The sequence below is a fragment of the Cherax quadricarinatus genome, chromosome 18 (genome assembly GCF_038502225.1).
Source record: "Cherax quadricarinatus isolate ZL_2023a chromosome 18, ASM3850222v1, whole genome shotgun sequence".
Lineage (NCBI taxonomy): Eukaryota > Metazoa > Arthropoda > Malacostraca > Decapoda > Parastacidae > Cherax > Cherax quadricarinatus.
Genome location: NC_091309.1, coordinates 24,781,901 through 24,799,956, shown reverse-complemented (window position 1 = coordinate 24,799,956; position 18,056 = coordinate 24,781,901). Strand labels below are relative to the sequence as shown.

The window sequence follows — 18,056 nt, the reverse complement described above, 5'->3', positions numbered from 1 at the left end:
AGTTGGGGGTTAGTCCAAAGTTGGCCCAGCTGGGGAAGCTGGGGGGCTAGTCCAGAGTTGGGCCTGCTGGGAAAGGGGTCAGGGTTGCATCTGGAGGAGTTCCTTGAGCTTGGGTACTCCCTACTCCTGGCCCCTCATCTGCTGATCTTCTCCATGGCCAACAGGTGTTCATGTACTTCCTCATTGCTTCCTTCTCTGTTATTGTCCTGTCCCAATCCAGGTACACAAAACTGTAGTGCTGTTTGGTTTCTCAAGCACACTTTCTGTCATTTGGTTCTGCCCCAAGCTAAGTGGGACCAGAAGGTTAGTTTGATGGGTGTTGTTTGCCAGGGGAGAACCTCCTGACCATCTGAAAATTTGTCATTAGCCCTAGCTCTTCCTCTCCACCTATGCACTTGATGATCAATACAATCTCACATTCCACATTTTCTCATCTCATGGAGTCAATGAATTGCCTCCCTCTTTCATCATCTCAATGCCATTCCCTTCAGATTTTTTTTATTTATTTTCACCATTTTCCCCACTCATGTGTGCAGGTATGCATGTGTGTATTTACTCACCATTTGTGGTTGGAGCAGGTCAATTTTCAGATTCTATCCTTGCCTCTTAATTTGGAACTTGCCAGATTCACTCCCTCATAGCCTTGAGGGCCCTATTGTACCTGCTCTTAAAACTATGTACAGAGCCTGCCTCCACCACTTCTTCATTTAGATAATTGTACTTCCTGACTTTTCAAGCTGAAACAATATTTCCTGACATCTCTGTGGTTCATCTGTCTTTAACTCCAAGCTTTGTCCCTGAATACCTGTTCCCCATCTCTTAAACAGCCTGACCCTGTCTATCATATCAATTCATCCAAGTATTTTGTATGTTATAATATCTTCCCTGGTTCTTCTGTCTTCCAATACCCTTTATCCCAGGAAGAAACATCATAGTATACTCATAGTATACTTCCTCACTTTCTCCAGTTTCTTAACATGCGTCTTTTCAGGTGCGAGTTCCATGATGGTATTGCATTCTCCAAAATGCCTGACATATGTTTACCTGGAGTTTACCTGGAGAGAGTTCCGGGGGTCAACGCCCCCGCGGCCCGGTCTGTGTTGTATTAAGAACCTAAAGGCTACTCTCAGATTTGCTAGACGAGCACTGGCTGCAGAGATTTTTCAACTGATATGAGACTCAGGTGAAATAACAGGCACTATTCTCACTCCTAGGTCATTTCTTCTGAGTGAAGTCTGAAGCCTCTGTCTCCCTAGTCTATACCCAGTTACCAATTCTCTTGTTCCTTCCTCAATCTTCATGGGGTTGAATTCTAGTGACCACTTATATATGATCATTCTTGAAATTTGTTCAGATCCATTGGGAGCCTTTCCAGTTCCTCAACTGTTTTTGTTTTCATCAGTTTTACTTCAACAAACTGGGATATAGCTGAATCCTTCCCATCTGGAATAGCATTCACATAAACCAGAAATAGTACTGGTCCTAATACCAATCCTTGTAGAACCCTGCTAGTTACTCTTTTTCCCTTCCTGCTTCTCCCTGACTATCACACTTTGCTTTCTTTCCCTATGATACTCTTTGATCTACCAGAATATTCTTACTGTTATTCCAACCTGCACCTCAGGTTTTTGGCCCAGCTTCTTGTGGGGTATGGTATCAAATGTCTATTGTCAATCTATGAAAATGCAATAATCCCCCCCCATCCCCCTCCCTCTCCTGTCACACACATTACCAACAACCTGGTAAGACAATATTTGCCATTTTGAAACCCACGCTGGGTTTTTTTTTCTGAAACAACTAATCCATAAGTGTTCTACCACTCTTCCTCCAATAATTTTTCTCCATTACCTTACAAGGTGTGCATGTCAGAAAATGATCAATAGTTCAATGCCTTCTGTGTCTCCTTTCTTAAATATAGGGACTAAAGTTACTGTCTTCCAGATCTCTAACAATTGTTCCATATCCCAAGTCTTCTTATAAATCATAGCTACTAGTTCAGATAATGTTTCTACTCCTCCTTGCAGAATCCAAAGAGACACTTCGTCAGATCCCATCACCTTTGATATATCCAAATCCATCAAAAGTGTCTTAACCTCTCTCCCTGTTGTGTGAATGGCATCCAGTATTTGTTAGTGTACCTTATTCCCTAGTCTTTCTGGTACTGCCCCAATACTCGCCTATTTGTACTCAATTATGATTCCAAGGGTTGAGCTTCAGACCCTGGCCCTGCCTCTTAACTTGTCACTTCCTAGATTCACTCCTTCATAGACTTGTGGGCCCTATCATACCTAAGTGTGTGCATGTGTGTGTATCTACATATATAAATCATCAAGGAGGAGTCAATGTTAAGGCTCTTTGGCACAAGTAAAAGCAAATATGAACCTGAAATTACAATTTAGGATTAATATAACTTAAGTAGTGCTGCCCTTTTCAGTATAATAAGGCTTTTCTTCTTTACATCCATTTGTCATAGGAATGTTATGTCGTTGTACATACAGTACCCTAAGTGTTGCATTCTATATTAAAGCTTAGTAATCCAAAGGTAAAAATCTTCCATTGAGCTTCACTGACATACAGCATTTCAGAGCACTAACTTCTTGAATTCAAATTCAGACAAGTTTAACAGGAAACAGTAGAACAGCAACCAACATCAAAATGCTAAACAGTGTCTTGCATGACTTACAATATATTGCTCATGAACACCAATATGATATGATAATTATGATGCTAAATTAACTGACAATAAACAGTAATTTTACACACTACATAATTGACAGGCTTGAAATTTCCTGAATAATGCACCAAAGAGAATAAGGATGTAAAATTAACTGCATCCTTAAATCTATACAGTTAGGCAATTAAGCAAAGAAGAAAAATCTTTAGTGCAGGCATTTCCCAATGATGATAAGGTGACAATTTAAGAGTTAAGTGAGCAAAGTATGGGATTGTGACAGTAACAGCACATATTCAGAGTTATTCCTGTAACAAATGTGTAATCTATAAAAAAAAAAAAATACTAAAAGCTATTCCATTCGCCACTATCAGTTTGAGCAGTTAGACCCGCAGTAGAAAGGTTTTCCCTACTCTCATGGAGATGACCCCCCCGTACCTCAAACTCAATAGCCACTCTGTGTCTGATATCAAGGGCCTGACCACCATCATACTTAGTAACGGGCATTTCTCTTGCAATAGGAGTTGGAGGTGTCAAAGGAGGACTCGGACTTCTGGATAGGGATGGAGGGCGCATAAATGGCCTAGGGGGTGGTGGAAGAGGTGGAGGAGAAGGAGACGGCAATTCCCTCCTCACTCGTGTAGGAGTCTTTGGTTTTGTAGTAGCTACTTTCTCCTTCACTCCTGATGTTCCTGGCTCTTCCTCTAACTCCTCAACAGCCTGTATATCCTCTAACATCTCAAGAGTATCTTCAGGCTCTTGAAGTGTGTGATTTTCTTCAGATGCCGATTCGGATTCGGATACTTCGTGAATACCTTCAAATTTAACAGGAATGTTATCATATATTCCTTCACTACTCTGATTAACTCTTTGGTTGATTTCCATGTAATAGGTTTCAATATGACTGAGTTCTGTGTGAGGATTTTCCAAGAAAGCAGAACTAGGAGGGGAGGGAAACTCATCACTTTCATCTCCTGGTACAAATTCTGGCAGATCTCTTAAGAAAAACTGTGTAGCATATGGCTGAGGAGTTTCCTGTTCTGCATTTAAGCTTGTTCTTCTATCACTCTGATTATCATCACTAGTTGAATTTGAATAATCAGAGGGCAGTTCTCCCTGCTGCTCTTCAGAAGGAATTGAAGGGAGCTTTTCTTCAGTGGGAGTAGAAATTTTGCTATCTGTATGTTCAGGTTCAGGTTCAGGTAGACCAATATGGTCCTGTTCATGTTCCTGTTCAGAAGTTGTACTTCTCTCGCTAATCCGAGATAATGTACGAGAGGGAAAAGCATAACCTATATCAATCTGTCGAGTAAATGGTTGATAATATTCTGGCTCTTGGTAATCATCATGATATTCATCGGGCTCTGATACAAGGTCAGGAGACTGTGGGGACTGATCACTCATTTGTGCATGATCATCCTCATCATCGTCCTCAAAATAATCTTGATCTAGGTCCTCATCTGTTCCTCCAACTGCACCAATGGCATCATCATCATCAAGAACACGTGTGTCAACCCCTATAGCACCGTCCCTACTCCTTAAACATTCATCCATTTCTCCTTCACCCTCTGTTTCTACTGACTGTACACTATCTTCTTTTGCAATTGCAACTTTTTCTTTTATGAAGACCTCTTCATCCTCAGGTGCCACATCATCTTCCTCTTCCTCCTCCTCTTCTTCTGGCTCTGTTGTGACAATAACTTTATGTTCTGTCATACCTTCTACAATCTCTATCACTCTTGCTCCAGACAGTGAAGCAAATGGCTCTGGGGCTTCTTCAGGTGGTATCAAAGCTTCAGTAAACTCATCCATACTTATAAGTGAGTCATCAAGCATCAACCCATCAAAAAAGGTCTTTCTCTCAACATCAGACACAATTGGGCTTTTTTCTGATGCTGATGCAAGAGTTGAGGAGGAGGTATCTGGCTCAAGGGAATCAGATTCTCTCTCTGGTTCAAATTCAAACACAGGTGCATCAAAAAATGGTGACCTCTGCCCTGGTTCAATTGATATTGATGTTCTTCTGCCTATATCTGATAGAGAAGGTCTCCTCTCTGAAGAGACAGATCCTCTCCTTTCTGAAGATACAGAACTCCGTCTATCTGAACACACTGAGCTTCGTCTTTCAGATGATGATGATGACTTTCTCTCTTCCCTATCCCTTTCATATGGAGATCGCCTACCTAAATCATGAACAGACGATCTCCTATCTGTCTCTAGATAAGGAGATTTCCTTTCAGAATCATGTAACGAAGACCTGCGCTCTTTGACTGGTAGGGGAGAAATGCAACCGAAGTCCTGAATTGATGGTCGTCGTTCTGAGGTTGGATATGGGGATTTCCAACTGATATCATGGGCAGATTGTCTTCTCTCACCAGTCATAGAAGAACGCCTATCAAGAATTGATTCATCTATCTCTTCTATGCTCATCTGGCTATCTTTAGAACCTAATTTGCTAAGCCGTTCATCAGGAAGTCGAAACCTTTCGATGACTGTGCGCTCTGAGGCATCACTTTCATCAATTCTTCTTTCCCGTGATGTGTCTGTAAGATCCATTTCTCCACTTGAAGGGGATTCTTCTTTCACCTCTGGAGGTGGTGGCAAAATCTCAAAATCAAATATACAAGGTTCATCTTTCTCTTCTATAACTACAATGATTTGATCCTCTTGTTCAGATTCTAATTCCAAGTCTTGTAAATCTTCTTGTTCATCTTCCTCTTCATCACTGCTACCCCTAATTCTGGTAATCAAATCCATATCAGCAGGACGGGGAAGAAACTGCACCTGCTCCTGAGAAGGGGTTAGGTCATCATCATCTTCCTCTTCCTCATGTACCTCTTCTGGTGGAGGAGGTATTGGATGTGGAATTTCTAATGGTGAACATATATCACTATCAGTATTACCCCCAGAGTCACTACCTCGACCTGCTCCATACATATGAAACTTTGGCTTCTTGTGTAGAGTAGAAAAATCCATACAGCGGGGCCTAGTTTGTGAGGAATATGATGTAATACTTGGAGGACTTGTTGATGTACTTCTCCTGTGTTGAAGGAAATTGCCATGCTGCAGATCTAATGGTCTAGGTGTGGTAGAAGATCTAGTATGCGAGGAGAGTGATGAACCACCATCACTTTCACACGAGCTCATTTTATGAAGACTTTCTTGAGATGAACCATAGTCAACATAATGACCCATTTCTTTAGCAGCCCTCATGCTGGCAGAAAGTCTAGTTGTCATGGTCATGGTGCTTATGCTTGTTGAATCCCCTACATCACGTAAGCTTTCACGAGACTCTCGACCTATTCTAGAGTGACTACTTGAGCGTGATCTAATACTAATACTCTCTGGAAGGCTTTCTTGGCGTTCTAAGCCACTATGGCGTGAATGAGAAACTGGACTATATAATGAGGAATTGTCTGTGATGGTGATGGTTCCAAGATGACGTGTTGATAAGATGTATCCTTTTTCACTAGTAATTTCACATACACTGTTTTCATGAAACTCAGGACTACCTGGACTTGCAAGATCCTCATCATCATTCTGGGACGGACGGGGATCAAGGGGAAGTTCCAAAGTGATTCTAGAACTTGCTCGACTTCCAGCTAAACTACGTGACAAATTACAGGACTGACTGCTACTGTGAGTTCTTGGGAGGCTCCCAGTATAACCATTACTTTGTTTTTTATTGGTACTGCTGCCATGACTACGAGGGAGGCTACCAGTATAACTACTTGCTCGACCCCTGTTACTATTATTATCCCCTTTGAGTTCTGCCCACTCCAGACCCTCTGTACTTCCCACATCACTGTTGATCATCAGCTTAGAACCAGACCTACTAGGAACCCTGGAACTTGACTGTGATCCTGCCCACTTACCACCCTCTTTTTCTATTAGCTCATAAGATTCATGTGATAGATTATCCCCACTGTCATCAGCTGGTTCTTGATAATGGTTATCATCAAAAGAATATTCTTTTATAGTTCCCTCCATGAGAGCAGGGTTAGAGTTCAGTTGTTGTCGTGATGACATGGTAGAGTTAGTGTCTAAGGAGGGTGCCCTTTGGTAGTGGCGATGCTGACCTGGATGATGGGGGTATTCAGGGTCGTGACCTCGCTGAGGACTGGAGGTAACTGACGTCTCTGGAGAGAGGGTGTCCTGTCTGGAAGGTGTCACGCTAGGGGTCTCGAGGTCACGGGTGTCGAAGTCATGAAGGTCAGCAGTCTCAGTCTGGGTGGGTGACCCAGGGGATTGAGGGTCACCGGTCGAGGCCAAAGTCATGGAGCCACACGATAAAGATACAGGTGTGCCAACTGTAAAATATGATAAAGTTAGTAAAATTACCAACAGAACACAAAGAAAGAGATACCATAGTAAAGATATTGGTGATAAAAGATATTAATTAGAAAACATTAGAAAACAAAGTGCAGTATTAATATTAATGCATGGTTAGAATAACAGAATTACTATAGTGTAACGTTTTCTGATCAATTTTAAGAAAAGCTTTGTTATTAGTTCATTGAAAATACAGGCTGTAATTCACTTTTAATTCATACACTGCATTTATTTAGCCTTTTCACAAGAAATGCCAGATTCATCCAACAGCAACAAGGTGGATTTGCAGTAAAACTACTTCATTAATATCTTTCTTCTTTCTTTCAACACACCGGCTGTATCCCACCAAGGCGGGGTGGCCCAAAAGGAAAAACGAAAGTTTCTCCTTTTACATTTAGTAATATATACAGGAGAAGAGGTTACTAGCCCCTTGCTCCCGGCATTTTAGTCGCCTCTTACAACACGCATGGCTTACGGAGGAAGAATTCTGTTCCACTTCCCCATGGAGATAAGAGGAAATAAACAAGAATAAGAACTAGAAAGAAAATAGAAGAAAACCCAGAGGGGTGTGTATATATGAGCTTGTACATGTATGTGTAGTGTGACCTAAGTGTAAGTAGAAGTAGCAAGACGTACCTGAAATCTTGCATGTTCATGAGACAGAAAAAAGGACACCAGCAATCCTACCATCATGTAAAACAATTACAGGCTTTCGTTTTACACTCACTTGGCAGGACGGTAGTACCTCCCTGGGCGGTTGCTGTCTACCAACCTACTACCTATTTCATTAATATGACAGTGAATTAAAAATGATTCCTATTACTCCTCCAGCCTCTGCTGGTCAGTCATATCACAATTATATAGTTGCCACATGAGCTTAGTGTCATCGTAAAAAATGGCAATTTGATGAAAACTTTTGAGGTGTAAGATATATGACTGTCATATTATATCAGCTAAAAAGTGAACCTGGAGAAAAGGTTATGATCTTTGGAAAATGTACTGAATGAATCATTTTTTTTTTCTAATTCCAGGGGAGGGGGGGGGGACAGTTATTCAGATTAATAATTTAAAATCTGCAATTTGTAAGAAGTACCAGCTACAGAAAGCACAGCAGGGATAATAATCTTAGCTTATGAAAAGGCCATGACTGACATTAACATAAAAAGAGTAAAAAGTTTTGTCAAAAAATTGATTATAACATCACATGTTAGGATACTATATTAGCTTTTAATATGATCGACTAAGAAATAGATTTTGTTACTCAATGAATAAAAAATGTAACAACATTACCAACCTTTATATAATTATTTAAGTTTATTACTTAAGCAGCATTTAGCTTCAAAATCTGTTAAAGAGCAGCACAGTAGCCCAAAGAATATAAACTATTTTTCTGTGTAATAATGTTCTTAACAGATTCTGAAAGTAAATATTTTTTCTAGCCTGCTTTAGTTCCTATGCCTTAGTTTATATACCTAACATCTGAATTAAACATAAATGGATACCATAAGCCCTATCTTGATTATAAGAGTTCTGCTGTCAGTGAAAAAATATTGTTGCTGCAAAAAAAAAAATTGAATCTCTTGTAGGGGAAAGTGTGTTTAATAAAATAAACTATCTGCTTATCAAAAAGACCTAACTGGCTCATAAATATTTATCACCGAGTGTGACATACCATACGCAGGACAGTATTTTCAGCAAAAAACTTGAGTTTTAGAGTATACGCATCGGCCATCACTAATCTGGCATCATCGGGACCTGTAGGGTGCCGGATTAGTGACTTTGCCGGATTACAGAGTGGTTAGGTTAGAATACACTTAACCCAACGGCAATATTTACACATCGGCAATTTCACCCAATTTATGCCCTATTTTTGGCCCATTCCATTGTTCCAGTCCACCAAACTCATAGCAATTTCACTAGTATGTATTCCTTCTATTCTGTCGACTGAGTACAAGAAACCCCCCATTCACCTATTTCAACTACCCAATAAAAAAGTCAAATTGGCAATTTGGCCAATTTCACACAAATTTCGAAAGATGCCAATTTCAAAATAGGGTCCAAAATAAACAATGCAAACATTCCTGGCACTAAAATAACATTTTTCTCTGTTCATTAGTCATGTCTCCAGGCCCCTCTTATAATACCCTTGCTTTCCATTTTGAATTTTTATTCACACAAAAATAGAAGATTTACTATTATGCAGACTACTCCATTATTGTAATAACTGTATAAATAATGTCAACCCATTCGTGACTATGTATTAGACTGGCCAGTTGGACATGTACTGGACGGTGACATTTGTTTACTCTTCAACAGTGGCAAAAATCAAAAATTTTCGCTACTTTGCACCCGATTTCAAGGTGCTTTTCATTGTGAAACCAATCAAAATCATATTTATTTCTGTAATATATCTTCCATTCTATCAAATGAAACCAAAAAAAACGAGAATACAACCATAAAAACCATACGAAAATATACCACTAAGGGACGGCTAATGGCTGAGAAGTGAACTCAATTATTTATCTGATTTCCTTCAATTTTGGTGTACATTAACCCTTTGACTGTCGCGGTCGTATATATACGTCTTACGAGGTACTGTGTTTGACGTATATATACTCATAAATTCTAGCGGCTTCAAATCAAGCAGGAGAAAGCTGGTAGGCCCACATGTGAGAGAATGGGTCTGTGTGGTCAGTGTGCACCATATAAAAAAAATCCTGGAGCACACAGTGCATAATGAGAAAAAAAAAACTCCGACCATTTTTTTTAATTAAAATGCCGACTTTGTGGTCTATTTTCGTATAGTATTTATGGTTGTATTCTCGTTTTCTTGGTCTCATTTGATAGAATGGAAAACATATTATAGAAATAGATGTGATTTTGATTGATTTTACTATAAAAAGAACCTGGAAATGGAGCTCAAAGTAGGGGAAATGTTTGATTTTTGCCAATGTTCAAAAGTAAACAAATGATGTCGTTGTCCAATAAATATCCAACTAGCCATTCTAATATGCAGTCATGAATGGGTTGATGTTATTTATACAATTATTACAGTATTGCAGTAGTCTGCATAATAATAAGTCTTCTATTTTTTGTTTGAATAAAAATTCAAAATAGAAAGCAAGAGTAATATCAGAGGGGCCTGGATACATGACTGATGAATAAAGAAAATGTTATTTTAGAGCCAGGAATGTCTGCATTGTTCATTCTGGACCTTATTTTGAAATTGTCATATTTTTTAATTTTCGTGAAATTGGCCAAATTGCAAATTTTTGACCACATTATTGGGTAGTTGAAATCGGTAAATGGGCAGTTTCTTGTACTCAATCGATAGAAAAATTGGAGTTCCAAAGAAATAGCTATGAGTTTGGTCGACTGGAACAACGGAATTAGCCGCAAATAGGGCTCAAAGTGGGCAAAATTGCCGATTTGTAAATATCACCAAGGTCGCTAACTTCGCGAGAGCATAATTCCGTCAGTTTTCCATCAAATTTCATTTTTTTGGTGTCATTACAATTGGGAAAAGATTCTCTATCATTTCATAAGAAAAAATAATTTTTTTTTTTTAAATTTTGCGACACCAGGAGACACCTCAGGATTGGGGGTTGCGACAGTCAAGGGGTTAAGAAGCGTTTTTCTATCATATAGTGCCCAAGTTTCAATACGATAGCCCACCAAATAACTAAGAAAAAAATATTTACCAAAAATCACATATGGCAAGCCCAAGCCAGGTACTGGCACTGCAAGAAGCTGTTTGGGCACTACCTGCTGATAAAACATTGCTAATCTGAATTTATCACAAACATAATTACTGTAATTTATCCTATCTTCATTCTTAAAAAAAATAGTTAGTATGGTTTTGACATTTAGCAAAATATCGGCCTTTTACCCTCACACAAATCAAAAATAAATTATTGTATTTCAAATTTACCTTCACTAGTTTGTAAAACAATCAATCATTCTTTTATGTTTACTGTGAAATTCATTGCATTCCTATCATTATTAATTCTGCTATGTTAAGATATAAATAAATAACTTACTTCCGAGATAATCAACAAAAATGAGCGCACACAGAAAAAAAAATTTGAGAAAATAGCTTTTTTGTTTCAGTTTTATGGTGCATTACGAGTGTATATAACAGCTTGCCTTGTACTACAATACGTTTTCTCTAATATAAGCCCCCAAAGATAGGGATAAGAGGATGGTACACTAGTACCTTTACTTATGAGTGCTCCAACTTACGAGTTTTCCGAGTTACGAGCCGTCACTCAGTCGATTTTTTGCTTGGAGTTGTGAGCCAAAATCCCAGTTACAACCAAAAAAAAAAAATATTTACTGAAAATGACATCTGACAAGAACCCCAGACTAAATGGTACAATGAAAGGTGGTTTCGAGACATGGTACTTACAAAAACAATGCTAGTGTGATGTTCTCACTGGGGGTAATCGAGTAATTATCTTTGGTTATTCTACAAAAAAAAAAAAATAAAATTGCTAAGTTTTTGACATTTGCAAAATATCTTGCCCTTCACTCCCACACAAATTCCAAAATATTTGGAATACAGTGGAACTCTGGTTTTCGCACGCTCCAGTTATTGGACGTTTCGGTTTTAGGACCATGTTTTGTGCGATATTTTGTTCTGAATATCGAACCTTGATCCGGTAATCGGATATATTATATTCGTCCACCCGCCCGGGGACACCGCCACTACATGTCTCAGTCTGCCTCTGTCACTGGTTGAGTGAGCATTACTTCGAGCATTCCAAAACATTTCGTAATAATCCCTCGTTTTTGGTGCCTGTTTATTTTTTGCAACTGCCAAATAAGCCACCATGGGCCCAAAGAAAGTTCCTAGTGCCAGCCAGCCCTTTCATAAAGGGCTGAGAGAGAGGGGAGAATGTGCCTTCTTCAGTGATTCTACAATATGTACGATATTGTACATATTGTAGAAGCAGCAGGAGTCGATAAAGGCTATAGCGCCAGCCAGTGATAAAGTGTAGCATTAACAGTGCAGCAAGTAATTTAACCCTTTCAGGGTCAACAGGCCCTCTCAGAGACTTGTTCTCAGGGTCGGCCAAATTTCAAAAAAAAAAAAAAAATTAATTTTTCTTATGAAAAGATAGAGAATCTTTTCCCAATCACAATGACACCAAAATTATGAAATTTGATGGAAAACTTATGGAATTATGCTCTCGCGAAGTTACCAGTCTCGACAACATTTATGCATCGGCGATTTTGCCCACTTTGAGCTCTATTTTTGGCCAATTCCAGTATACTTGTCAACAAAAATCATAACTATTTTGCTAGAACTCCATTTTTTCTATCAAATGAGTACAAGAAACCACCCATTTACCAATTTCAACTATCCAATACAGTGGTCAGAATTTAGCAATTTTGCCAATTTCACACAAATTTCAAAAGATGCCAATTTCCGAATAGGGTCCAGAATAAACAAGAAAGACATTCCTGGCACTAAAATAACATTTCCTCTGTTCATTAGTCACATCCCCATGCCCCTCTTACATTCTTTTGCTTTCCACTTTGAATTTTTATTCTTACAAAAAAAATAGAAGATTTACTGTTATGCTGACTACTGCATTGGTGTAGAAATGGTATAAATAAAATCAGCGCACTTGTGAAAGAATATTAGACTCACCAGTTGACATGTATTGGACGCACAGCATGATTTGTTTACTTTTGAATTTTGGTAAAAATCGAACATTTCTGCTACTTTGAGCTCAATTTCAAGGTACGTACTTTTCTTTGTAAAACCATTATCGTTAGCCGAATTAATTTTCCCCATAAGAAATAATGGAAATCAAATTAATCCATTCCTGACACCCCAAAGTATGAACAAAAAAAATTTTACCACATGAAATATTAATTTTAATACACACAAACTGAAGAAGACATGTACAATTACATGACACTTACCTTTATTGAAGATCTGGTGATGATTGATAGGATGGGAGGAGGGGAGAGTGTTGATGGTGTTAATGTTTAGAAGGGGAATCCTCTTCCATTAGGACTTGAGGTGTCAAGTCCTTTTCTGGGGTTACTTCACTTCTTCTTTTAATGCCACTAGGACCAGCTTGAGAGTCACTGGACCTCTGTCGCACAACATATCTGTCCATAGAGCTCTGTACCTCCCGTTCCTTTAAGATTTGTCCAAAATGGGCCATAACATTGTCATTGTAATAGTCACCAGCACGGCTTGCAATAGCTGTGTTAGGGTGATTTTCATCCATAAAGGTTTGCAGTTCAACCCACTTTGCACACATTTCCTTAATCTTTGAAGTAGGCACAATGGATTCCACAACTGACATAGGCATCTCAGGGTTAGCCCCAAACCCTTCAAAATCTTTCTTAATTTCCATACTAATTCTCACCCTTTTTATCACAGGGTTGGCACTAGAAGCTTTCTTGGGGCCCATGGTGACTTATTTTGCAGGTGCAATCACTAAAAACGCTGTGATAATATGAAATGTTCCGATTGTATGTTTGAATGCCACCATGGTGGCTGGTTTGTAAACACTGGTACCCAGGGGACAAGTGAGGTGCGCTCAGGCCACATGTGGATGCGTCTCGAACGGAACGAATCGCGTTGGGCGAGTTTTTTAGAGCTAGCCGAGGCAAAATTTTTCCGTTAAAATGTATCTCTAGGCAGATTTAACGTTATACGATGCGTTCATTAGGCGAGGGTCCACTGTACCTCCCTGGGCAGTTGCTGTTTATCAACCTACTACCTAGGTTTAATTAAGTTATCCATGACTAATTGAAGAGAAACTGGTGTTGCCTTTATGGTACTTGGTCATTATTAGAGATGACCCAAAAAATACTGAAAAAAATGCAGGGGTAGAATACTTACTGCACTGATTATCACCAAGAGGAAGAAGAGGTTGTGCAGAGATGCTCATGCCTACGTTGCTTACACTCGTATGTACAGAGGGAGAGTGTCGAAATGACTGAGACCTGTCAATTTAAAGCATTTACTTGTAATGCATTTCCATATAATTTCAAATTTTAAGCATTACTTAAATTCTTCATTAAAAATTTGATGGCGTGCTTACATGTAAATGTTAAGTACAATACCATCATTATAAATACTATTTCTTTTTATATTATAAACAAAATTTTAGTCCAAAATTTACATCAATACTATATGCAATTACCTTTGAAATGGAGCTCTTTTAACATAGTTATCTCTGACAAACTCTTGAACTTGCTTCTGTGTTCTACCACTGTATCTGTTGAAAAGACATACAATATTAAAAAGTGATTAGTTTCCATTAAAAATAATACCTCACTAAATTACTAGAAAATTACTCATCTCTTATTTCCAAAATGTATGATTATATTATGATATTAAAGTGTAATATTTATTTGCTTTATATGGTTTCTTTCACAGAGTGATGGTTGCCATGTAACCTTAAACTGGGCAAGATATATATTTTTATTTTTTAACCCAGCGGCCATTTCCTGAGGCAGCATGACCCAAAGAAAACACACTCACCATCATTCATTCAGTCACTGTATCCAGAAGCATGCTGACATCACAGTCAGATTATCCTCAAACTGCAACATCCCAACCCTTCCTTCAGAATGCAGGCCCTGCCCTTCCCACCTCTAGGACTCAAATGTGGCTAACGGAGTTCCCTGAATCCCTTCACAAAAGTTACCCTGTTCACACTGCAACAGCACATCCACATTAAATATCACTTGTCTCCATACATTCCTCTCTAACATGATCACAAGAGCCTGCTGGATGCTCAAGCCCCTAAAACCCAAAGCCTCTTTTACCTCCTTACCCTAACCATTCCTGGGATAACCCCTATCCTTCCTACCTTCCACCCCAGATTTATACACCCTTTTTTTGCTAACTTGATTCTCTCCATTGGCCTTACTTGCCAAGTGGGCAAGATCAGAAACAAAAGTAAAGGCAATTTCAATTTATTTAACTTTCAAACAATTTTTATGGTTGGATACAACCATGCCCTACCTAGAACAAATTTTAGTCATGTAGTGCATTGTAGGAGGCAGTAGTGGAGTACATGAGAGTCAGGTACCACATCCGGTACTATGGCTAGGAGATATGATAATTTGAGAGTCAAATCAAGAAGATTCACATGTCTACGAAGACAGATAGCAGTGATGTTAAGCTACAGTGAAGAAGACTATTAAATTTTAAAGAAATGAAGAGTAATCTGAGGGAAAGTAATGATGGCATTTCAGTTCACTGCTACCTCATCATTACTACTACTACACTGCTGCTACTTTTACCTATTACTACACTGCTGCTACCTTTACTATTACTACTATACCATGCCCTCCACTAACACAACTACTGCTACCATTCCCTTCTATCCTTGCTCCATCTTGTATATATTCTGGCCTTCTTCTCGTCTCACTTCAGTGTGACTTAATAATCCAAGTTGGAATGAAATGTCGTCATTACTTTCTCTCTCCCAAGTTCAGGTTATTTGTGTAAAGTCTGAGAGCAGTCATGTAAGATAAGGCTATCTACCATTCAATATATATACCCAATCCCTCAGCCTCACTCACTAGGTGTCCCGTAGTTCAATTGCTAGCGCACTCAGCTCACACACTGAGGTCTGGGGTTCGAATCTCCTCCGGTACAGCTGGAAAACATTATGGACGTGTTTCCATAAGACATCTACTGTCCCTGTCCACCCATCAGTTTAAAATGGTACCTGAGTGTTAGCAGACTGGTGTGGGTGGCATCCTTTGATAAAACTGACCTAATTTGCTCAAAATGCTCAGCATATAGTAGTATGCCATTGATGTCAGCTAGGTCGGTATACCATGTACTTGTACTTGTAGTAAATAAAGATATTATTATTATTTTTTTCCACAAAACCAGCCGTATCCCACCAAGGCAGGGTGGCCCAAAAAGAAAAACGAAAGTTTCTCTTTTCAAATTTAGTAATTTATACAAGAGAAGGGGTTACTAGCCCCATGCTCCTGTCATTTTAGTCGCCTCTTACAACACACATGGCTTACGGAGGAAGAATTCTGTTCCACTTCCCCATGGAGATAAGAGGAAATAAACAAGAACAAGAACTAGAAAGAAAATAGAAGAAAACCCAGAGGGGTGTGTATATATATGCTTGTACATGTATGTGTAGTGAGACCTAAGTGTAAGTAGAAGTAGGAAGACGTACCTGAAATCTTGCATGTTTATGAGACAGAAAAAAGGACACCAGCAATCCCACCATCATGTAAAACAATTACAAAATTCTGTTTCACAGTCATCTGGCAGGACAGTTGTACTTCCCTTGGTGTTTGCTGTCTACCAACCTACTACCTATAATTATTTTTTTTTTCAACAAACCGGCCGTATCCCACCAAGGCAGGGTGGCCCAAAAAGAAAAACGAAGTTTCTCTTTTTAAATTTAGTAATTTATACAAGAGAAGGGGTTACTAGCCCCTTGCCCCCAGCATTTTAGTCGCCTCTTGCAACATGCATGGCTAACGGAGGAAGAATTCTGTTCCACTTCCCCATGGAGATAAGAGGAAATAAACAAGAACAAGAAAGAAAATAGTAGAAAACCCAGAGGGGTGTGTATATATATGCTTGTACACATATGTACAGTGTGACCTAAGTGTAAGTAGAAGTAGCAAGACGTACCTGAAATCTTGCATGTTTATGAGACAGAAAAAGGGACAGGACACCTGCAATCCTACCATCATGTAAAACAATTACAGGCTTTCATTTTACACTCACTTGGCAGGACGGTAGTACCTCCCGGGGCGGTTGCTGTCTACCAACCTACTACCTATAATTATTATTATTATTATTCTTTCAACAAACCAGCCGTATCCCACCAAGGCAGGGTGGCCCAAAAAGAAAAACAAAAGCTTCTCTTTTCAGGAAGAAGGGGGTCACTAGCCCCTTGCTCCCGGCAATTTAGTCGCCTCTTACGACACGCGTGGCTTACGGAGGAAGAATTCTGTTCCACTTCCCCATGGAGAGAGAAAATAAACAAGAACAAGAAAGAAAATAGAAGAAAACCCAGATGGGTATGTATATATAAAAGCTTGTACATGCATGTGTAGTGTGATTTAAGTGTAAGTAGAAGTAGCAAGACGTACCTGAAATCTTGCATGTTCATGTAAAACAATTACAGGCTTTCGTTTTACACTCACTTGGCAGGACGGTAGTACCTCCCGGGGCGGTTGCTGTCTACCAACCTACTACCTCTAATTATTATTATTATTATTATTATTATTATTATTATTATAGTAAGCCTCTTTCTTTCAATTTTTGAACAAGGGGCTACTAAAGTTTTATTTCAATACAAGAAAAGTAAAAAACAAAGAAGAAAGGTTAGGTGGAGACATTACACTAAATCTGTGCTGTGAAATGTGCATAATCATATTAACAGAATAACATACACATGAATGCCTCTCAAAAAATCTTAAAGATTATAATCATTCTCCTCAAAAATTTGACTAATTCCAGAGTAACAGCTTTGAGGAACCCCTCACCCAGTCAAACACTTAAGAAAGCATGAGCTCAGTACTTTGTCCCTGGAGGAACAAAAAATGAGAGGTGATGCAGTATAATCATGACAAAATGTATAAGGGCATAGACAGGGAAGACATAGACAGAGGGCCCAAAACAAGGAGACATGGAGAGAAGCAAGTACCAAAGTCACAATATAATTATTACAGCATTATTATTATTTTTTAACATGCTGGCCATCTCCCACTAAGGCAGGGTGACCCAAAAAAGAAAAACACTTTCACCATCATTCACACATTATCACTGTCTTAGCAGAGGTGCACAGATACAACAGTTCAGATATCACTCCAAATAGCAAATGTCCCAAACCTCTCCTTTAAAGTGCAGGACTTAAGTCTTGCTAACTGGTTTCCCTGAATCCCTTCACAAAATGTTACCTTGCTCACACTATTACTATTATTATGTGAATTATTAAACTTGTGGGGGTCATGCAGGACCAGGTGTGATGGCAATTTGATTCTCTGTTTACTACAAGCAGCCAGATTCTTATAACACTGCCAGAACAAG

General features: G+C 39.0%; 1 protein-coding gene across 6 annotated transcripts in view; it reads right to left on the bottom strand.

The window, feature by feature from the left end:
* Cdep (Chondrocyte-derived ezrin-like domain containing protein) overlaps window positions 1-18,056 on the bottom strand; it is a 628,747-nt gene that overhangs the window by 314,063 nt on the left and 296,628 nt on the right. For 4 of the 6 annotated variants that reach the window (XM_070086348.1, XM_070086350.1, XM_070086349.1 and 1 more), the window contains exons 8-10: window positions 14,176-14,250; window positions 13,872-13,975; window positions 6,751-6,981 (exon numbers count right to left, since the gene is read on the bottom strand). In XM_070086348.1, the coding sequence (XP_069942449.1) occupies window positions 6,751-6,981; window positions 13,872-13,975; window positions 14,176-14,250 (410 nt within the window). The remainder of the gene's footprint in view (window positions 1-6,750; window positions 6,982-13,871; window positions 13,976-14,175; window positions 14,251-18,056) is intronic. The other 2 variants (XM_070086352.1, XM_070086353.1) reach the window with 1 other exon arrangement.